This window comes from Netta rufina (assembly GCF_964035555.1).
Source record: "Netta rufina genome assembly, chromosome: 1".
NCBI lineage: Eukaryota > Metazoa > Chordata > Aves > Anseriformes > Anatidae > Netta > Netta rufina.
This window is the reverse complement of record NC_140123.1, coordinates 92,308,998-92,332,383: the sequence shown is the minus strand read 5'-3', so window position 1 is coordinate 92,332,383 and position 23,386 is coordinate 92,308,998. Positions and strand designations below refer to the sequence as shown.

At 39.8% G+C, this 23,386-nt stretch overlaps 1 protein-coding gene across 6 annotated transcripts in view; it reads left to right on the top strand.

The window, feature by feature from the left end:
- PKNOX1 (PBX/knotted 1 homeobox 1) overlaps nucleotides 1-23,386 on the top strand; it is a 46,243-nt gene that overhangs the window by 12,331 nt on the left and 10,526 nt on the right. For 4 of the 6 annotated variants that reach the window (XR_014618954.1, XR_014618955.1, XM_084298150.1 and 1 more), the window contains exons 3-8: nucleotides 1,623-1,724; nucleotides 4,955-5,082; nucleotides 6,247-6,418; nucleotides 19,566-19,736; nucleotides 21,218-21,317; nucleotides 21,808-21,905. Coding sequence is in view for 4 of the 6 variants with exons in the window: in XM_084298150.1 (XP_084154276.1) it covers nucleotides 1,674-1,724; nucleotides 4,955-5,082; nucleotides 6,247-6,418; nucleotides 19,566-19,736; nucleotides 21,218-21,317; nucleotides 21,808-21,905 (720 nt within the window). In the remaining 2 variants the exon portion in view is untranslated. The remainder of the gene's footprint in view (nucleotides 1-1,622; nucleotides 1,725-4,954; nucleotides 5,083-6,246; nucleotides 6,419-19,565; nucleotides 19,737-21,217; nucleotides 21,318-21,807; nucleotides 21,906-23,386) is intronic. The other 2 variants (XM_084298152.1, XM_084298153.1) reach the window with 1 other exon arrangement.

The window sequence follows — 23,386 nt, the reverse complement described above, 5'->3', positions numbered from 1 at the left end:
GTTTTGGGACTCTGCTGCTCGAACCAAAACACTTCAGAGAGCTTGGCTCCTACGGGGTGCTGGTTGCCACCAAACCGCAACCAGACAACACTTGCCTTCAAGCTATTAGAAAAGCCCTGCATGCAGTCTTTATTCTCTTCTTCTGTCAGCTGCATTCTGAAGAAAAACATACTCCAGCGCAGGAGTTCCCAAAGCCCCGCATACCTTTTAGCTACAAGGCTGCAAGCTGCTTCAGGCGATACGTGCGTGTTGTCTGCAGACAGAAACTTGTTCAGCCATGCCGTGACCCTGTGCCAGAACCGAGCTCGAAGAAGGGTATCTTGAAATTTGTCCTGTGTTTCCTAAACGAAACCTTTTACACGTGACTGCTATTATCCGCAGGAGATACAGCTTTCCAGAACTGTGAAAATTACTCTTCAAAATGGTCCTGTATAGTACTAGTATGCAATGGTTAAGGAATGATTTGAAAACGGTTTAGGCATTTGTAGTGATTGAACACATTACAAAGAAAATAGTTCTCATTTCAGATCTTAGGCTGGTCAGAATTCTAATACCTCATTCCTCAGTGCTGATAGAAACAGAAGAGAGCAGGAAACCTGGAACGAATACCTGGATGTAATCATTTTAAAGCATGAGCTCTGACTTTTTTTTTAATATGACTATTTCTATAGTAGCTAAACATTAGGACTCCTACATGTCAAGAAAAATTGAGCTCCATGGTAATATTTAATGGTAACAGCTTAATGGATTGGGCGATTTGTATTGTAGTGCCTGCTAATCTGACAAGAAAATTGTAAGTGAAATAATAGTTTGATGGACTTTTTTTTTAAGCTCATCTAGTTACCAGGCTCCAACTAATTCTTAGAGGGAATGACAGGCATACATTTATTTGTTTCATAAATCTCACTGAAATTAATATTTCCCAAAGTATTAAATGTCTATGAAAATGAGACTCGTGAATTCCTAAGTTGCTTTTCAAAGCATATAACTTCACAGGCCCAATTGTTTAAAAATAGTTAGGTATTGTTCCATCCTTTGCTGAGCCTTGCATGACTTGGATAGTAGATTGCTTGTTTCAGAAGTGATTTGAAACTTAGCTTTCCAAAAGTAATTTGGGGCCCTAATTTTAGAACATAAGATTCATACTCATGAGTAAATTGGCATTCCTTAACACTTCCTACACTTGCTTCATCACTGCTGGTCTCAATACTTTTTTCACTTATGGGCCAACGTGGTGTTTGTTAGCCTTTACAGAACAAAGAAACAAATCTTTGCTCCTTTCTATATTTTATGTATTACCTTCAATAAGTTAGCATTTATTTTTGCAGCGCTTAACTAAAGTTCACCTGAACTTTATGAATGTAGCAGGACCTCATCCTCTGATTAAAAATCTAATGTTAAAATCTGAAATGACAGAATGGGTGTTTTAGTGATGAAGCTTGTTGTGATTTCCTGTGTGGCATTTCACTGAGAAAATACACATAACTTTCATTGTCAATAGACTCGCTGATTTTTTTATTTTGGTGTTATAACTCTTAATGTATTTTATATCTTTTGCAACTGGATTCAATGGTCACTTTTGTAACGGACTTTTTTTCTTTTTCTTTTTTTCTTTTTTAAAGAATAGTTGTTCATACTTATGATGATTGGACATAATTAACATATTCTTAACCATGATGGCAACACAGACATTAAGTATAGACAACTATCAAGATGGACAACAGGTAAGTGTGTTTTTCTTTCTCCATGAACTAATACAGTTAGCAAGAGAAGGACGTGGTGACTTTAATGCCTGCTTTGGCATTATTTCAGTACCTGCTGTTACTTGTAAAAACAAGATCTTTACAGTGATGAGCTAATATTCTTTAATATTTGAACGCTTTTATTAAAAACTTTCAATTAAAAGTTGATCTTCGCGTGACTTCGCTTAACTTCTGGAAGAACGGGTAGGTAAGGGGGTTTTCTTCTGATTCTGCTCTGGATTGTGTGTTGTAATGTTCTTATTTTTAGGAAAGTCAGGTGTGTATCCTTAATATTTTGAGTACACGATTCTTTGGTGTTCCTGTTTGTCTGCAATTACAATAGTCAGATGACATTTAGGCAGCCATAGGCATCTTGGTCTTGAGCAATGAAGTATAAATTTAGTTATCTAGAACTATCTATAGAACAATCTGGTTATCTAGAACTATCTATAAATTTAGTTATCTAGCATAGCTATTATTTGCTAGTTTGAGTTGTAGCAATGACAATGCAGACTGAAAACTGGTAAAATACTTCAATTACTGTAAGGAGGTTACCAGTCTTTTATTTCTGTTAACAGCAAGAATTAGGAAGCCTAGTAGGATATGTCTGGACATGATGTTTCTTTTTTTGTACAACAGGCTGTGTATTGCAACGATTTGAATTGCTAAATTAAAATACTGTTAATTGGAGACAAGTCATGCCAGTGGCCTGTACTCTGAAGACCCATTTTTACGTTACTGTGTGTCAGCCCTAAGCAGTAAATACCAGTACTTCTGTCAGCAGATGGCAACAGTGGTGAACAGTCAGAAGAAAAACGGCAACTTTTTCCATCTCTTATAAAAGAAAAATGTTTATCTGAATGCAGTCTGAGATTATTGCTTTTTTTGTAGTTGTCTGCTGTTTTTATTGCAGTTCTAATTTCTTTCTCTTCTCACCTGCCTTACATCTTTTACTTTATTCCCTCAGCAAATACATGCACTCTGTGTCACTTCAGTGAAAGTAGGATGTGGTTTTATATAGAACAGATTGGGAGAGATCATTTTCTTTCCATTTGTTTTGTGCTTTCAACTCTGTGACCAATATAGGCAGGTAATTTTGGTGCCTGCTTCTTTTGTAATGTAGAAATGGCCCACAGAAAATAGCTCGCAGTTTGAAGTGAGTTCTTTCTTTCCTCTTCCTGGCAAGGTAGAGCCCTAACTAAACAGTCTCCACCTTCAAAGTCTGCAGATGTGTGGCTCAACATTTATAATCACATGTAGGAGTCACCCCCTCTTTTGCTCCTCCTTCTTGTCATTAGCCAAGAAATATGTTCATTAAATTGCATCATTTTTGCCAGCATTCTGGCTTAAAAATCATCTCTGCCTGCTGAGGAAGCTTTTTACGAGGTAGGATGCTGCACTGGGTTGGACACTGTGTCGTTTGCTCAGGTTCCTATTTTGCATGAACATGCCCCTGACAGGTAATAAAGCACACGCCTTTCAGTTCTCTCAGGCCCTCGCTGGGGCGGTGTAAATGCCTTTTGCTTCCCTTGTGTGGAAATAGATGAAGTCGTGTCAGAGTCAGATTCTCTGATAGTTCCTGGAGGGCAGCTCCCCTCCCTCTCAGAGGGCTCCTGTGACGTATACGTATATCAAAGGGGGAAAGAGGGCAGAGGATTGCAGTCTTGAGTCCATTTTTAAAGCTGTCAAATTTGACTGCATGGTGATACCTAGAGTAGCATCTGTCTCTGCTCCGGACAAAACTTGTTAGGGCTACAGCAGAAAAGATCACAGCGACCTCTTGTTTTGTACAGAAGCTGCCGGTGCTCAAAAGGGAGAAAACCGAGGCATTGGGTTGTGGCGGGACAACTATGACTCCCCTTTAAGATACCACTTACTCTGAAAGACATTTAACTGGGGGTGGTGGGGAAAACCACTTCCAACACCTGGGAAGAGCCTCCAAGGCGTTGCCAGCCACCCGGTGCAAAGCAGGATGGGCTGGGTAGGAGCTGCGGCTGTACGTTGTTTGTCCAGTGGTGGCAGATTGTGGTGCTGTGCTCCGAAATACACCTGGTGAGGCAATCGGGGCTTTGCACACAAACAGTTGAATGTGTGGATGCTAACAGAGGGGGAGGGTGGAGGCAAGGGGCAGGAAAAAGCCATAGGGAAGCAGAAAAGCTGTCCCCTGGAAGACAGGTGTTCAACTGCAGCCACGCCACTAATGGAACAGCAGCCTGGAATTCAGCAGTTGCTGACCCCACAGGTGGGATCGATAATGGTAATGTGAGGAGGTATTTCACACAGTCACGGGGACTATGGAGTTATTCAGCCTTTTAAATAGTTCCATAGGTCTTTCTACTTTTTTCTACCTTTTTCCAGTTTTTTCTTGCTCCACTCACTTGCTGACCGTCAATCCAGACAGGTTTTTTTCCATCTCATGGAAATTTATTGCTTTAGACTGACAGCTTTTACATGAGGTGACTAAATTTGTGTATGAATATGTGAATTGCATTTAGATAAACTGACAGATAGTATCTTTAAAAATACTTCTGAATGGCAGGTACTTACCCCCCCTCAAAATTTGCCGAAATGTTTTTGTTAAATGGATTTGTAGCAGCAGTTACTACTGTTTTTCCAGAAGCTTGATGTTCCTAAAATAACTTACTATCTCAATATATAAATTTGGTGAAAGTTATGCTCCTGATAACTGAGAGATGGGTAGGACAATATTTTAGCTTTCTAAGAAAACATGCATTTTAATTGGTAAGAAAAACTTCAGGATCTCTTTTCTCCTGTATCCTGATACAAAGTACAAAAAGAAAAAAGAACTCTCAGCATAGAAGCTTTTCTTTCCTGTTGTTTCCATCCTAAAGGCTTTTTATGTGGACATCCTTGTAAGATTTTTTGGAGCACTGGAGTCTAGCCTGCTTCAAAAATCACCACTTCGAAGACAAATGCTTTAACATTTTATTTTTATATTATATTTACTAATATCTGTATTTCCAGTTTCGAGCTGAGTGCTGAAACTTGAAATGACCTTTACACCACCCATCAAAAAGTCTCAAGGATTAAAAGAGTTTTCTTGTTACTGCTGCGGCTTTTTGTGTAATTGCCAAGTCATACCAACCTTCTGGCAATTTAGTAGCCCTTTGCATTGCTATTTCCTTAGAAAACAGTACACTTATTTTATGTCAAGCATACAGAGCTACAAATAATTTATCCTTTTTCTACAGATGCAAGTAGTAACAGAGTTAAAAACTGAACAAGATCCCAACTGCTCTGAAACTGATGCAGAAGGGGTGAGTCCTGCCCCTGTAGAATCTCAAACGCCAATGGATGCAGACAAGCAGGCCATTTACAGGTAGTAATGGACTCATGCTCTGTCTTTTGAAGGTTAAAGAGAGGTTTGGTTTTTCGTTCTTTCGTGGTTTTGTTTTTTGTTTGTTTGTTTGTTTGTTTTAATAGTATAGGCAGCTTAAAATCAGATGATATCTTGGCTATCTGTCTCAGTAGTAGTATCCAGCGAAAGAAGGAGATCACATTAACTTCACTGTTACTATTTATCCAAAAAAAACTTCCCTTTATTGTGGGATTCTTTCAGCATAGTTTTAGCGATATTCTAAAGCTGGCTGCTTTTAAAGAGCAAGTGCAATATAGCGAGCTATTCAGACCGTTGAGTTTGTTATAATGTGGTTTTTGTTTTTAATGTGGGATTTTATTGTAATTAGGTCAATCTTTACGCCCTTTTCTTCAGGGATTACAATGTATTGTCCAGAAATTAACTCAAACTGAATTAAATGTTGATGTGTAAACATAATAATTTGAGATTTTTTCCAGTGTTAAGTGCTGTGCTGAGCAATACAATCAGTTCTGATGAATTTAAGTATTCTTTCATTTTTCTTCCATTTTAAATGCTTTATACACACAATTATTACCAGTTTGCAGGTTAAAAAGTAGTAAGACATACCCACTCATCTGCAGATTTGTGCTGACAAAAGCATCTTCTGCTCTGAGCCATTCTAACCTATTTCATAGGAGGCCTCTAAGTACAGCATACATGCTGTTGCCAGTTCTGTGAAGTTGTGATGTGTAAATAAGACCCACGTTGAAGAATAAATGATTTATTTATTCATTTTGGACTTTAAATAAGCTTAAATCGCTATTCATCCTACTTGTAAGTCTTAATCCCCATTTCTACTGTGCTGCATTTGATGTATCTCAATTTGCCACTCAATTACAGTAAATGAAACAGCATGGCACAGCTCTTTAGATTGTGATGGTTCTGTTTGTTTAAACAGACTTACTTGACTGCTTTACTTGCCTCTAGGTTGTGTGATAAGTCAAAACGGAAAAACAAACTCTCATCGCGTTCTGCTGTAGCCAGTAATGTCATGTGCTTTCTCCTCCAAGACTTGTCTCTGTTTTTTGTATGAGTGGCTGTTACCTTAAGCGAGCTAGATAGCTCTCTTTTTAGTAGTGTACATAAGCAAAAATACTTATTCATCTATTTTAACTTTCATTCTAGGCACCCACTATTTCCCTTGTTAGCACTATTATTTGAAAAATGTGAACAATCTACCCAAGGCTCAGAAGGTACAACTTCTGCAAGTTTTGATGTAGATATTGAAAATTTTGTAAGGAAACAGGAGAAAGAAGGAAAACCCTTTTTCTGTGAAGATCCAGAAACTGATAATCTGGTAAGTGTAAACTGATCATTTTAGTTCTGAAAGAATCATCATGTTTGTCTCTTTTTCCTAATTTCATGTCGCAACTGGTGCTTATACTTTCCGCTCAGTTGTTTCTTCCTATAAAGGTTATTTTTTTATTATGTTAAAGCTGAGAAAGAGTTCCCATCCCTTTTTTTTTTTCTCCTTTATCTGTAAGCTTTTATTAGATCTTTCACAGTTGTTTCCCATATGGGTTTCTAAACTGGCTGATCAACGTACTAGGGATGAGCAGAAACATCTGCTTTCCGTAGCCAGGTTGACTCTGCAAATCAATTTTAAGTTGTTGAGCATATCACAGATGTTTATCAAAAGCATACCGTGGGTGTAAGTTTCTTCAACTTTTTCTTAATCAGGATTCATATAGTTAACATGTGAGAAGACCTGTTCATAAGATGAGCTTAAAAACTCTTTGGCGTGTAAGAAAAATGTCTGTATGTTGTTGTCTTCATTCAGATTTCTGAAACTCCTTCCTGGGGTGAAGTCATTTCCCTGGTCCCTTAGTCTCCCTCTTGAATCGTATTCTCTAGAGAACACCTCTCTTGGCTTGCTGGTTTCTAAACTGTCTACTTGTCTCCTTCGCTTTAGAGTTATGCTGCAAATCAATTTTATCATGTTCAAGAGTTGCTAGAATTATAGGGGTCAAGTGTTTGTCTACAGGGCTTTGTTTTGTTTTGGAAAACCTGTTCCTTTAAGGTAACTGTAATAAAACAAGTCTTTGTCTTTGAGTCTACTTCATAGGAGAAAAAGCTACTTAAAATGTTGAAGTTCACAAACAAATCTAAATGGACAGTAATTGTAAACAACAATTAGAAAAAGTAGGGTTTTAAAGCCTTTATTTAGAAATACTTATGTGCACAATTAATATCCTGTGTGGGAGGCTAAGATAACATACCTGGAGAAAACCTCTAAACAGAACCAAGGCTTAAGAGATGCTGTTTAGAAGTGGCAGTCATGCTACCATGAACAGTGTGTAAGGAGGGGTGCATAGGGTTGCAAAATAGGGTTGATTTTTGGCTGTTTTTGCAGGCAGACTAGATAGTCACTTTGTATAACCTGATTTTGTTCCAAGCACTTTGTGATTTATAGACTGATATTCAGTGCACTTAAGTTCTGGGAAGATAATATTTAAGTATCATCATTGAAAGTAAAGCTGCCAGAATCTGGTTAGAGCGATGTGAGAGAAAAGAAAGCAGAAGGCAGCAGGTTGCAGAATGAGGCAAGCTTTTATGACAAGCTAAAAAGGTATAGAAAGTTACCTTTCTCAGCTGTTTGTTACAGCCTTTTCACTGTAAGTTTTACAGTGCCTGGGATGGAAATAGCTTCATGCATCGTGTTAATGATCTCAATCTATGTAAACGTAAAGTCACCTTAGTTTAAATATTCTTCAAGGATGCATGAATTTAACACAACTCACTTTGCACTAGTCCATCTTCAAGAGTGCTTTTACAAAGCTCTCTTATAGCCTGGGTTGTGGAGCTGTTTGTTTTACAGAGGCTTTTATTTTCAGTTCGGAAACATTCTGAGGCTCACTGAAGTTCAAATATACACTTCAGATGGGAAAGCAGGTAAAGGAGGGTGCATAACATGATACATAACGATACTCTCAGTATTAGTGTAAAGATTTTCAGTTTATAAATGAAGAATTGAAGAACAGGCATTGGCCACTTCAACCAGAATTAAAACCAGAACAGAATTGAAACCCCAAAATCTCAGTTTCATGGCTTAATCATTAGATCTTTGAAGCAGGTCATTTGAGAAATATTTACTGATAAAGACAGTGATTTAGTTATCTAGTTAGAAGGAATTATTGACTATACACATACTAAAACAGTTTCATGGATAAACCCAGTCGCAGAATGACTGTTGCCTCTGTAGGAAATAAAAACAGAATCTGAAAGAAGAAAAAGTAAGGCAAAGGGAAAAAAATACTCTCTTTTTTTTAGTTATTGCTCTGTTGTGAGAAGCAGTGGTATGGGGTGCTTTTTTTTTTTTTTTTTATATAATTTGAAATCTCAGTGGTGTAATACGTCTGAAATACTGGTTGCATGATGTAATGATTATCTTATAGGTAAGCAGAAAATAAGTACTTCAGAATGGTTATAATGAGATTGTCCGTGAGGAGTATGGCTCTTCCATTGTGGCGGAGAAATCTTTGGTGGCTATGGGGCACTGGTACCATCATTTCAGATCCCCTTTGAACAGCAAAGCATTCATACAAATTAATGATAATAATGAAGTGCATTATTGATGCATAAATACTTTAAAGGGCCATTACTTCCTCAGGAGGACTAAATCCGAGGTAAAAACTGCAGTTCATAACAGATACTATTTTGCCCATGTACAAAATCCTGTGGGACTGTTGGTTGTTACAGAATGAATTGCACATGAACTTCTCTAAATAATGTACCAGTTTCAGCATCTTGTTAATTGACCAGTTATATGAAAAGCTGACTACCAGGAATGTGTATAATTTTAGAATTGCTTCTTTATCTCATTTACTCTGTAGCATGTTCATTGTTTTTCGTTGCTGCTATCAGTGGCATCTCTTGACTGCTGTGCATTGGCTGTGAATTTAAAAACACCGATAGAAATTTCCACATCTTTTTCTCCAAAAAAACTTTTGGGAGTATATTTGCCTCCACTACTTCGCTCAAAATGAAAACGAGAATTAGTTCTGTTTTGCATTAAGTGGGTCTGCTAATTTGCGAAGCCTCTTTTTCTTTTTTTTTTTTATAACTCAAAGTTCAACACGTGCTGTTTTCATTTAGCCCTCTAATTCCAGTTTCTTTTGAGAATGATAAAGTCACAGAACAGTTTGGGTTGGAAGGGACCTTAATGATCATCTAATTCCAATGCCCCTGCCGTGTGCAGGGACACCTCCCCCCAGCCCACAGCCCCATCCAACCTGGCCTTGAGCACCCCCAGGGATGGGGCACCCACAGCTTCTCTGGGCAGCCTGTGCCAGCGCCTCACCGCCCTCACAGTGAAGAATTTCTTTCTTATACCTAATCTAAACCTACCCTCCTTTAAATTAAAGCCATTACTCCTTGTGCTATTACTGTGCTCCCTGACAGAGCCCCTCCCCAGCCTTCCTGCCGGCCCCTTTAGGTACTGGCAGGCTGCTGTAAGGTCTCCCCAGAGCCTTCTCCAGGCTGAACAACCCCAGCTCCCTCACCCTTTCATAGGAGAGGTGCTCCAACCCTCTGAGCATCTTTGTGGCCCTCCTCTGGACTTGCTCTAATACTTCAATTTCCTTCTTGTGCTGGGCCCCAGAGCTGAACGCAGTGCCCCATGTGGGGTCTCAGGAGAGTAGAGCAGAGGGGCAGAATCCCCTCCCTTGCTCTGCTGACCACGCTGCTTTTGATGCAGCCCAGGATGCGGTTGGCTTTCTGGGCTGCAAGCACACGTTGCTGGCTCACATCGAGCTTCTTGCCAACCAACACCCCCAGGCCTTCTCCTCAGGGCTCCCCTCAATGCATTGCTCCGGGATTGCCTTGGCCCAGCTGTAGGGCCTTGCACTTGGCCTTGTTGAACCTCATGAGGTTCGCACAGGCCCACCTATCAAGCTTGTCCTGGTCCCTCTGGATGGCATCCCTTCCCTCCCACATGTCAACTGCACCACTCAGCTTGGTGTCACTGGCAGACTTGGTAAGGATGCACTCAATGACACTGTCCATGTTGCCTACAAAGATCTTAAGCAGCGCCAGTCCCAATACCAACCCCTGAAGAGTGCCACCCATCATTGTCACTCATGTTGACCACAACTCTCTGAGTGTGACCATCCAGCCCATTCCTCATCCACCGAGTGGTCAGTCTGTCAAAGCCATGTCTCTGCAATTTAGAGACAAGGCTGTCGTGGGATGGTGTCAAATGCTTTGCCCAAGTCCAGGTAGATGGTGGCAGTTGCTCTTCCCCTGTCCACCACTGCTGTAACCCCATCGTAGAAGGCCACCAGATTTGTCAGACAAATCTGAGAAGAATATCTGAAATCTAATAGTTGGAATCTAGTGGGTGTAGCTCAGTGGATGAAGAGAGAGCAATGCTTGTGGTTGTGGTTTATTTTGACCTCAGTGATTCTTTCCCTCTCTTCAGCACTGGTGAGACACATTTGGGCATGGTTCTGGGCTCCTCGCTACTAGTCGTAGAGATACTGGGGTGAGTCAAGCGAAGGACCGTGTTGGTAATTAAAGGACTAAAACATCTCTCATACAGGAGAGGCTGAGAGAGCTGGGATTGTGCAGTCTGGAATAGAGAAGACTCAGAGAGGATGATGGGGAAGTAAAGAAAACAGTCTGGCTTTTTTCAGTGGTGCCCAATGAAAGTGCAAGAGGAAGCAGATTTAAATTGAAATACGGGAAATTCCATTAAGGCATAAGGAAAAAAAATATTGTAAGGGAGGTTGAATACCAGAGCAGGTTGCCCCGAGGGGACGTCTCCATCCTTGGAGACAGTCAAAACCTAACTGGACATGAACTACAGTGTTCAAATACTCCTTCCTCCTGATTGACCTGTTTATGATTTTAGGGCTGGCAAAGTCCCTTGGTTTATGTAGTATTTACTGTTGCCAAAGGGCTGCATGAATCTGGTTGACTTTGCTTTAAGTGGCTGAGGAAGAATTTGTTTGTGCCTTGGGCTCCATGGCCACTGAGGCCAGTACTGTCGGAAACCAGAACCAAGTTGCAAAATTGATTTACCTTTGGCTTTGAATTCCTGATGTGTGGTGACATTGTTAGCTGTGACTTGCAGTTAGTAGGTACATTCTTCAAACTCTTCAGCTTGAATTATTGGTGGGTGCACGGAGAAGACTGTAGCTGGGTTTAGTGGCAGTCTTTTTCTCCCTTGTGTCACATAAATTAATGTAGATGGAAAATTTTGTAGTAGAAAGGGATTCTAATATGGTACACCTTAGTTACATCTCCTGGTTTTGCTGTCCTTTTTACCTCCAATGTTAAATAAACCATTCACTTGAAAGAATAATCTAGCAGAGACTGATAATAGGAGCAAGCCAGAAGGGTGGAGCAAGGAGGCCAGATGACTACTGGTTTTCCGCCTGTGCTCTTATCTGGCTACAGCAGTCAAACAAATAAGGTATAAATGCTTGCTTGGAAGCAATCTTTCAACCTGGAGCCAGAGCTGAACTGAGATGATGTCGTGGTTTAACCCGGCCGGCAGCTAAACACCACGCAGCCGTTCGCTCCCCCTCCCCCTCCCTCTCTGGGACGGGGGAGAGAAATGGAAAGTGAAGCCCGTGAGTTGAGATAAAGACAGTTTAATAAGACAGGAAAATAATAATAACAATAATAATAATAATACAATGATGATAATAGTACTACTAATAATAATATGTACAAACAAGTGATGCACAATGCAATTGCTCACCACCCGCTGACCGATGCCCAGCCTAACCCCGAGCAGTCCAGCCCCCTCCCCCCGGCTAGCCACCCCTATATATTGTTTAGCATGATGTCAGATGGTATGGAATACCCCTTTGGCTAGTTTGGGTCACCTGTCCTGGGTCTGTCCCCTCCCAGCTCTTACTGCACCCCCAGCCTGCCTGTTGGCAGGACAGAGCAAAAGGCTGAGATGTCCTTGGCTTGGTGTAAGCACTGCTCTGCAACAATTAAAACATCGGGGTGTTTTCAGCACTCTTCTCATCCTAAGCCAAAACACAGCATTCTACCAGATACTAGGAAGAAAATTAACTCTGTTCTAACTGAAACCAGGACAGATGAATTGACAATTTTATAGTGCTATAAAGACTCATGCTCAAGTCCTGTTAGAACAAGAGTCACAGGCCTGACTCAAGTAAGAAAATTGGACAAGTATTCAGCCAGTTCCGTTTTTTCCTCTTGCTGTTTTTAGGCAATGGCATGCAGAACTAAATTGTTCCACGTAGTTTTTTTTTGTGACAGAAGTTTAAACCAACATCTCCAAAGCAGCAAAATGTGATTCCAGTGTCTGCCAGCCTTAACTGGCCCATGCTGCCTGTATACCTGATACCAGAAGTTTTGAAGTGACATAAATACTAACTGTGGGGGCTCTTATGATCCTTGCAACGATTTATGTTGCGCACACACTTGAAATGCCTTGAATATTCCGAAGGAAAAGCTTGCTTTTCATCCAGAGGACTGCAGAATGTTAATCTAGAAGGTATTAGATCAATTTGACCAGAAAGCAACTTCATTAAGAGCAGTGTTAGGTTGTTCTACCTTCAGCAGTTCTTAGTAAGCTAAGGTCTAGGTTACTTCTCGTTAGTTTGGCATTCTGGTTTCCATTCTCCATTAATTAGTGGTTTCCAGCATTTGTGGTAGCACAAAGGATGTCAGCACTGAGAAATACAGGTAACGTCCACACAAACTTTCATTGTAAGGATTTTCTTGTCCCATTTATTGCTAGGTCTGGCCTCTAAACCATATTTCAATCTTTTTGATTCGCTATGTGAAGGGCTTCTGTTCTTCATATTAATGCTCTAACTTGTGGTTAGCACTGATGTGGTCGGGCAATCGGACTAGATGACCTTTGAAGGTCCCTGCCAACTGAAGGGACTATTCTTTCTAGTTAACCACTTTAAGACGTTTCGTTAGTGATCTTGGAACAGCATGGCAAAGGGTTATGGTTAACACAGAAGTAGTAATAGGCTTTGAAACACTAGGCCTTTTATTTTTGCAATGTCATGCGCAAGGTTTTGTCAGACACGTTGTCAAAACAGAGCTGGCAGTGAAAGGGATGGCAGCACTTCCATTAATATTGATGGCTCCTGGATTGGGTCAGACCTTGTGCAGATGCCTAATGGCCAATTTAAAAGAGCAAGAATTTCTCAGAAGAATTTGGGAAGAGGGAGGGAAATGGCACTTTCTCATGGAATGTTTTTTCATTAAATGAATCTTTAAGGTACTCTGTGAAATGAGCTGAATTAAGCTTCTTTGTGTGTGTGTGTGTGTGTGTTTGACTTTGCATGGTTATTTCTATGTTCCTTTTCTTTTTCTGTATGTGCATTTATGTGATAGAACCAGACCCAATTTGAGTTCAAAACCTGCAATGCTTAAAAAAAAAAAAAAAAAAACAACCTCAAAACTGTGTTAAGGCTTCTCTGAAGCGTGAAGTGCCCATCCTCTCACCCTTCATCCTAGAGGTATATGAGATGCTTCTCTTCCTTCCAAGGAAGAGTGCATCCCAGGAAAATGCAAAGTTGGGTTTTAAGATCTACTGAAACACAAGAATCTGTCAGCTCCTGAACAGATTTTATCAGCTTGGATCTAGGAAGTCTTGACGTTCTAGCAATGTCTTTAACATAGGTTCATCTACCAGTCAGAACAGGTAGTTGTCTTTGGACTGACACTCTCCCAGGAGTTCCAGTCCATCTCTTGTGGATGTGGTCTACCTTGACTTCAGCAAGGCTTTTGACACCGTTTCCCACAGCATTCTCCTCAAGAAACTGGCTGCTCGTGGCTTGGACTGGCGTACGCTTTGTTGGGTTAGAAACTGGCTGGATAGCCGGGCCCAAAGAGTCGTGGTGAATGGAGCCAAGTCCAGTTGGAGGCCGGTCACTAGCGGCGTCCCCCAGGGCTCGGTGCTGGGGCCGGTCCTCTTTAATATCTTCATCGATGATCTGGACGAGGGCATTGAGTGCACCCTCAGTAAGTTTGCAGATGACACCAAGCTAGGTGTGTGTGTCGATCTGCTTGAGGGTAGGAAAGCTCTGCAGGAGGATCTGGATAGGCTGCACCGATGGGCTGAGGTCAACTGCATGAAGTTCAACAAGGCCAAGTGCCGGGTCCTGCACCTGGGGCGCAATAACCCCAAGCAGAGCTACAGACTGGGAGAGGAATGGTTGGAGAGCTGCCTGTCAGAGAAGGACCTGGGAGTGATGGTGGATAGTCGGCTGAATATGAGCCAGCAGTGTGCTCAGGTAGCCAAGAAGGCCAACGGCATCCTGGCTTGTATCAGGAACAGTGTGACCAGCAGGGCTAGGGAGGTGATCGTCCCCCTGTACTCGGCTCTGGTGAGGCCGCACCTCGAGTACTGTGTTCAGTTTTGGGCCCCTCGCTACAAGAAGGACATCGAGGTGCTTGAGCGGGTACAGAGAAGGGCGACGAAGCTGGTGAGGGGTCTGGAGAACTAGTCCTACGAGGAGTGGCTGAGGGAGCTGGGCTTGTTCAGCCTGGAGAAGAGGAGGCTCAGGGGTGACCTTATCGCTCTCTATGGGTACCTCAAGGGAGGCTGTAGCGAGGTGGGGGTTGGCCTGTTCTCCCACGTGCCTGGTGACAGGACGAGGGGGAATGGGCTTAAGTTGAGCCAGGGGAGTTTTAGGTTAGATGTTAGGAAGAACTTCTTCACTGAAAGGGTTGTGAGGCACTGGAACAGGCTGCCCAGGGAAGTGGTGGAGTCACCATCCCTGGAAGTCTTTAAAAGACGTTTAGATGTAGAGCTTAGGGATATGGTTTAGTGGGGACTGCTAGCGTTAGGTCAGAGGTTGGACTCGATGATCTTGAGGTCTCTTCCAACCTAGAAATTCTGTGATTCTGTGATTCTTTTGAAAACATAAGGAAAGTGGCTTTTCTTTGGTGGTTTGTGTGTTTGCTCTCCAAGAACTATTGGCCCCAAGTAGAACTTGGAAACTTCTCACTTCCACTTTCATTGGCTCTACACAGGTCAGACTACTCAGGGAGGTAAAAGAGACAAGTACAAGGTTATGGTTTCATGCAATAAATATTTAGCTCTTCTATCAGTCTATGGCACATGATATTGTTGAAACCAGAATTATCCTCTATATGAAAATATCTTTTAGACAGACTTTACATTTTCAGCGGTTCTGTTTTTCTTTATGACTCTTGGTCACTCGTTCTGACCATTTCTTCAGCAGTCTTCTCTGAATTTGATAAGTGCCAATTATCTGCATGAAGTGCTGCAGACCTCCTGTTTTCAAATCCTAGTCCCAGCAGGAAAGAAGCAGAAGGTGATGATCATGTTTGTATCTAACTTGCTAGACTGGAATCCCACGCTCTCTTTCTCAGAGCTTTAACTTCCTCATCATCATTGGACTGTTGCTGTGTTGCACCTTAGTCCTCAGGTCAAGTGCCAGCATCAGAAGAGATGTTTGCTATTAAGAATATCAGATCTTGATGGTCTGTGTTTCTAGACAGATGTTCCCAAATGCACCTGCTTCTCGCTGAAAGAGTGCTCAAAGGTATCTTTGTATTCTGGAGTGTCATCTCTTGAAGCTCCTGACACTTGGCATCTCCATCTCATTTTGACAGATAGAAAAGATCTTTGATTTGCTAACAGGACAACGAACCATTGTTCTCCTTTAATCCTCTTCCATTTTTGCAATGAACATGGATGGGTTCCTCCGTATCTAAGAAGTTGTAGAGCACGAATATTTGCAGATAATTTTTAGAGCTTTTTACAGCTATGTTTTAAGACATTCAGAACTTAACACTTTTTTGTTGCTTGCTGTTAACCCAGCCATTGCAGAAACATCACAGTGCTTCAGGAGGGTTCCTATCTCTTGAGTAACTTCTGTTCAGAGTAAACTCTTCCCATATATGAGTGTTAATCTCGTTTCATTTTGTTTTTTTGTTTAATTTCACCACATTCGTAGGACCATAGGATGATTCATGATGGATTAGGAGCTCAAGAACTCAGGAGGTCTGTAGTCCAACCTCTTGGACAAAACAGGGTCAGCTGTGAGGTCAGAGTAGGTTACATAAAGCTTAAATCAGCCAAGAAATTATACAACATATGATGTGTTACATATGTTCTCACTTTTGTATTTGAACAGGACACTGTCCTTTTTGAAGACCCCTGAATTTTTTTGTTTCATTTGGGGTAAGGATTTTTGGTTCAGTAGCCTGTTCTTAAAGACTACGCTATTGCATTTTCAGTTGTGTCAGGAAAAGTTGTAGTGGTGATGAAACCAATGGATGTCACTTTAGTATTCTCTCTGTGAGGGCACAAGCCATGTTTTTGAGTTTCTTCATCAAACATTACTTTGGTAAGGCTTCACAGACCCCTGGCCACATAGCTGGGGACTCAAAACAGACAAGAGGTTATCAAAACAAAACAAATGAATACCAAATGCCACCTGTCCCAGACTTTGTGTTCTTCCCCTGAAGACCTAAATCCTATATAAGGATTTGCTTGGGAAGGCAGATAAATTAGGAATGGGCATATGGATGTATTTTAATTGCTTGTGAAATGAGAACAGTTACTGAATGAGAAGGTTGTTTGTCAGTATACATGGGATCTTTCAGATATGTTGTCTACATATGTATTTGCCATATGCCTGTGCTGTATCCCTTGAAATCCATAAAATGTTGTGGGTGTATGTTGTACTTGAACAAGGGTGAGTTGAGGATAATGACTAATGTAGTGCGTATTCTGTGCCCCTTTGTACCACGTGCTTAAGGCACTGAAAAGACAGGACAAAGGCACAATCCAAACCATTTTAGAACTACAGATGTTCCAGATAGGTTATATTTATATGTGAGTATGCTCTTGATAGCAGTTTTACCAAGAACTGTGAATTTTTCAGTAATTTTTTCTTTCTCTGCTTAGTAGCTTACCACTGCCTTTATTTACAACAATATTGACAATATCCCTGTATCTAATGTTTACTTAGGTATTTCTGCATTTCTCTGAAATGGTGTTCCTTTTTTTTTTTTTTTCTCTAAGCTGAAAAGGCTGAATCAAGTGGCTTTTACAATTCCTTAGTGCTGTAGCAGATTCTGCTCGGTAGCACTACACAACAAACGCGTGTTTTTTGTAGAATTTGAAGCTATGCGTTCTTCTTAGAAAATGAGAATGAAATATTGCTGCTGCTGTGATGTGTCTGGAGGCATTCCTTTGTTAGCTTTGTTCAGCGTGGGTGGTTCTATCAGAAGTTTTCAGCGGTTCTTTTTTCGTTTAAGGAAAACGTGAACTTGAGGCAGCAAATGTAAGTTTTCCCACCCGTGCTGCAATACACAATGAGCCGTATGGCCAGAGCTAATGTCGTTGTAAATAAGTCCTGGTGACAGGCATGGTGTATTTACAAATTTCTGTTTGCCTTTCTAACCACAGTAGCACAGCTTCCTCTAAGAGTGGTGTGGTTCAGCCTGTGTCTGCAGAAACCTGGCTGTTGTTGCTTAATCCTTGGTTTATGGTTAGGTTTGACTTGAGTTCAGTTCTCACATCAGATATCAACCATCTGTGTGAAACTCTATTTAAGTTCTAATCTTTTTTTTTTTTTTCCCCTGTAAACAAGTCCCGATACATAAATAATACAGATATGGGTGATGATTTAAGAAAAGAACAAAAAAATCTTACTAAGCAGAAGTAATTCATCACTAATACTCTCAAATATTACATTGCCTCGGTTTCAGTCCAGCAAAGGGAAGATGAGATGCCTAAAATAAAATCTGTTTCTGGCTAACGTGTGTTCTCCGTGTTGTTCTGCCCTGTGTAAATAATTTTATAATTCAAGATTTTGGTCTCTGAAACTATTTGGCTATCGGAGCATTACAGGAAAATCATTAGCAATGCTGAAAGGAGCAGAATGTATTTAAACGTAGATGACCCCTGTTTTGGGTTAAAATCTAGATAATTTGGATAGTTTAACTTGATTGTGCTTAAACACAGTTTTAAAGGCAACCACTGTTGAGGGCTGCTCTAGAAGACTGCTGGGCCTCAGACTGGGCCACCGCACGCGGGATTTCAAAGGGCTTTGGTGTCAAAGGTCGTAAGGGTTACTGGATTTTAATTGCAAGGGTTACTGGATTTTAATCTGAATTAACTGCCTCAAGTCTACAGCTCATTTTTTTTCCTGCAGCTGGGCTTTTAAAGTTATATTTATTTATAGCCCTTAGAAGGGATAAGATTTCCTGTTTTGTTATCATTTCAGGTTTTTTTCTCTAGTTTATTTTAACATACCATTTTCTTAATTGGGTGACCATCACGCAGCTGGAATACCTGTTACTGAAAAAAACAGGGAAAAAGTCTGTCATAATAAAAGCTAAAGTCCTCATGAAGGAGAGGGGAGCATACCCGAAAGTTTGCCTGCCTTCATCTCCTTCAAGTGCTTTGTATAAAGGCTACTTCAGCTCCCAGTTGGCTTCTTTAGCTAGAAATAAGTGGATGACTTAGTAAGCTATCATTTCTGGTCATTGCATTCAGTGCTCTGGCCGGGTAAATGACCCTTTACATATGACAGATTTTTTCTAAATAATGCTAAAATCAAGCTCTGCACTATGTTTCAAGATTATAGCCTATTCAGATCCATAAAACTGAAGGATATTTTTCTTGGAGATCTAGCGTAGCAAGTAAGTGTTGGAGATGGCACATTGCATTTAAAAAAAAAAAAAAAAAAGGCAATTATTTTGCTGATATGTTATGTGTGTATTTGAATGTCCTGTATTTCCTACTGCATCATCAAAATCCAGACCATCTGGATTTGGCTTTAGCTTTTGATCTTCTGCCATGACCCGTACAATCACCTAAGCTATTTTTATGCGGTATGAAATACTCTTAGCTCTCCAAGCTTACATGTCTTTTTCTCGCAGTAAGCATAAGTATTCTCGTCACGTATGTACCTCCTCTACTTCAGTCTTTGTTTAAACATGGATTTGTTCGTTGGTTTTAGTGCTCTTTCATATATTGCAGAAGCAGTCTCTTCACTTGAAAGTTCTCAAGAGATTCTACCCCAGGGTTGTCGTTCATAGTTGACATACATTTGCAAAGGAACTTCAGAGCTCTAGGATTGAAAAAATACTTCATTACTTTAAGCTTTGCTGAACAAGATGACAAATGTTTAGATCACTTTATTAATTGGGCTCTGTCTTTCTAATCTGACACATGTGACACAGGCAAAGATTATAGTGTAGTTATGTGTTGTATCTCCTGTATCATGGTTTACTTAAGCAATGTAATGATACGGGTTTTGCATGCAAACACATTTCTTTCACTTTCCAGGAGAAGAGCTTGACAACTCTAGTCAGCGCTCAGTAATTAATAGCTCTGCTTTAATTCGGTGGTCTTTGTTACTGGAAAGTAGTGTTTGCTTAAATTTTACATTGAAATATTTTTGAAATTAAGTTATTTTCATTTCGTTTGTACCTTTTTTTTCCAATTCACTCCCTAGATGGTAAAAGCAATCCAAGTTCTACGTATCCATCTGCTTGAGCTAGAAAAGGTTAATGAACTCTGCAAGGATTTCTGTAGTCGCTACATTGCCTGCCTGAAGACAAAAATGAATAGTGAAACTCTATTAAGTGGAGAACCTGGAAGTCCTTATTCACCTGTGCAATCTCAGGTATGTTTCAAGTACTATTAAGTATGTTTTTTCTTAGATTTCCTTAGGAAGTTATATTTATATTACTATTAGTTTGCAAACAAATTCTGCATTTTCTCTCACTTTTTAAAAATCTGTTATTAAGATTAGAAGTAGTTCTGTTTGTTTTTGTGTGCACCTGTGTGCCACTGCCTGATGAACAAATGTGTTAAAATATACCAGAAATTAGCCACTTTTTAAGTCATTCTTCCTTTTATGATTTGCCCTCACTACAGGAAGATGAGATACTCAGAATTGCCTGGATTTGCAGTTTGGTTGGGAAGAGATGCAGGGAAACAGAATGGACAGAGAGGGCAGAAAAAAACACCTTAGTAGGAAGATCTCCCTAGTCTTGTCTGCTTCACTAAAGTACTGAGATGGCTGATACTTTTATAAACAGCCTGTATTCGGAAATTAATAGATAAATACAAAGCTAATCCACCAGATATTCAGACGTATGTCTTTGCATATCACCTGTGATAACTTCGTAGTTATGAACAGTACCCATATGTGTACTTGTGAGTATCAGTTTATATACCACAGACATACCAAAATGCAATAACCAATTGTATTTTGTAGTACTTTGAAAAGCAACAGTTGTTACATTGTGGTTGATGTTTCTGCTCCTATGTGCTGGAAAATGTGAGCCCTGCCATCCCACTATGTACTGGACACAGTCACAAGGGACGGTCCTTCTCAGATTTATGAACGTGTTTGGTGCTATGTATTCTGAAAAGTCTTGATGACTCTTAAACTTCACTGTCTGGGCTCCTTACTAAAGTTTTTGTACCTGGAAGTGTGGAAAGGAGAGCCTGCAGTCTGACAAAAATTTTTTAAAAGATGTTTTTGATATGGCTGTTACAGCCTTGCTTCTGTAGAGACGGGAGGGACTAAATTTTGCATTTGGTAACAATGGAGATTTTGCATACATGTTAAGGAATGTGCAGTTAGCATGGTCAGGGTTGAGAAAGACCTATCCTGAGCAGAATAAAACAGATTGGCTACTTTGAATGCATAATACATTATTTTGGAATTGGAAGGAATTAAGGTACTAATTAAAAAGGTAAATTCTAAAGCTTTGATGCTTGTAATAAGAGCATCAAAGGTCCATTTCATCTGTCCTTTATCCCTCATGCCTTTGGAAACTTTTTCTCTTAGTATTTATATACCTCAGGATCATTTCTCTCCTAAAATTTCTCCAGATAGTTTAACGTCTTTTCTAACCGTTGCTTTCATGAGGGTTTTCAAAGATAATGATTGGTGATAATGAGAAAGTTAATGTAGGTAATGATGAACCTCTAATGAAGTCTTTTTCTCTTTGAAGCTAATCCTGTGTTTAAGCTCCAAATGTATTTTTTAGAGCCAAAATTACACAAGCATGCTTTATCTCCTTTAAAAAAAAAAAAAAAAAAAAAAGGGAAAGAAAGAAAAAGATCAACCAACTAATTGTTTTATTTTTCTAGCAAATTCCAAGTGCCATTGCAGGCACACTCAGTCCCCAAGGGATTATGGTGCCAGCATCAGCATTGCAGCAGGGAAATGTAACTATGGCAACAGTGGCAGGTATGGCACAGTAAAGAAAAACTGGCACCTTGCTCTTCATTTTGTTTTCTTTTATAGTTGTTACAAAAAAAAATACACAAATACTTCATAAAATGTGTTTGAATTCTAATACCTGAGAAGTTGTTGTTTTAATACAACTGAGTGCCTTAACAGTTTTTGAGTGTTGGTTTAATTTCTGTGTATGCCAGGTATGTACATGTGAGTGGAGGCAGCAGTTTAAGTACCATACTAAGAGATCTTTCTTTACAACACTACTTTAGTTAAATAATATCAGAGACTGGAGTGTTTTACTCTTTCATTTTGTTTTGTGGATTCTTGTGAATAGAAAAGAATATGAGATGTGCTCTGCTACACTAACATAACTACTAGAATAGAATAACTGATGTGTTGTCGGACCTGTGGCATTGTCTGTAGTGATGATGTGTTTCTGTGTTGAAAGAGACTATCTGAAGAGCTTTCACTTACCTGTATATTTCTATTTTTTTTTAAGGGGGGACAGTGTATCAGCCAGTCACTGTGGTCACTCCACAAGGTCAAGTAGTGACACAAGCACTGTCGCCTGGGACTATTCGGATTCAGAATTCTCAGGTGTGTTTCACAGGCTTCAGAGAATAGTTTCATGGGTCCACGTACATGTCATTGTTTTCAAGAATTTTGATTTAAATTTGATGCATTGTCAGCGTAATCTATGTGCTCATGCATAGTAACTAATGTAAAATTAACAGAAGCACTGCTATAGGATTTACAAATTTTCTAATATGGCATAACGTCCCAGACAGATCTTCTCTGCAACATCAAGTCATCATAGTTACAACAGGTTAAATATTTTTATTTTTTTTTAACTGATGGAAGAAAATTACTTGTACATGGATTAAACAAAACCAACCACTACCAAAAAACAAACAAACAAACAAACAAACAAACAAACCCTCTGAATTAAATAGTAGACAATTTTCCCATGATTATAGCTTTCCTCACTGTTGAACTAGGTTTTTGGCAGGATAGATTTAAATACTGCTTTATGATGTTTTGCTATTGTTGTCATCAGAAATTTGACATTTTAACAAGATGGCAACCAGCAGTACTGTGAAACTATGTATTCCAGAATTTATGCTGAGAAGTGTTTTGCCATAAAACTTCCAAAATACTGAGTTCAGGCTATAGGGCACCACTTCATTAGCCTCTCTATATTACACCCTGAAAGATAAGGGCCAGCTCTCCTTCCTTTTTTTAGGGATACTCTTAAGAGTTGGGTTAGGAGAGATCAAAGGAATAACTGAGGAAAAGAAAACATGAAAACTAGACCATTTTGAGTTGAGAAAAACCTTGTTAGCTTTCTCTTGGAGCAGAAGGTGTTAAATCAAATCTTCCAGGCATGTGGAGATGATTAAAAATGTGAATGAGGAGCTATCCTCTCCACAGCATGAAGTCTGTTGGTAATCACGGACTTGGTGTTGTCTTTTCTTCCCTCTTCTGACCTTACAACTAAAAAAATATGTTTAAAATACTCCTATCTTGTTTTTATTGGTAGTAGCAAGTATGTATTTACCCATTTTTTTGCCCTAGAATACATGCAATTCTGTCCTCAGATACCTTTCAGAAATATGTCTGAAATTACTTTCCTAGACTGAAGTGTTTGTGAAGAAAAATGCCTCTATTTCCAACTCAGCATCTTTTTTTTTTTTTTTTTCCCCCGGAGGTTTAAAAAAAAGTCCACAAATAATAAAAACAAACAAAGTGTAGGTTTGCACTTCTGTATGGATCTGTGGCTTCTCTCAGTGTTAGCTAGAATCTCCAAACCCACCTATATGTAACTTTGGGCCTGCATGCCTTCTCACCCCCAGGAAATACCTCCTGAAGTTCTTTTTCAGTGTTCCACAGTGCTGTGGATGTAGACAAGAAATAACAGGAGAGGCTTATTTGAAAGTTCATTATAAAGCCTCCATATGCAGACAGATTATTTAGAAAGTAAAACATTACTTTGCAAATAAAACTATGTTCCAAATATGTATTTGTGGTAATTGGATAACTTAAGTTTTAAATGTCATTTCTGAGCTAGGTTTGTTTCA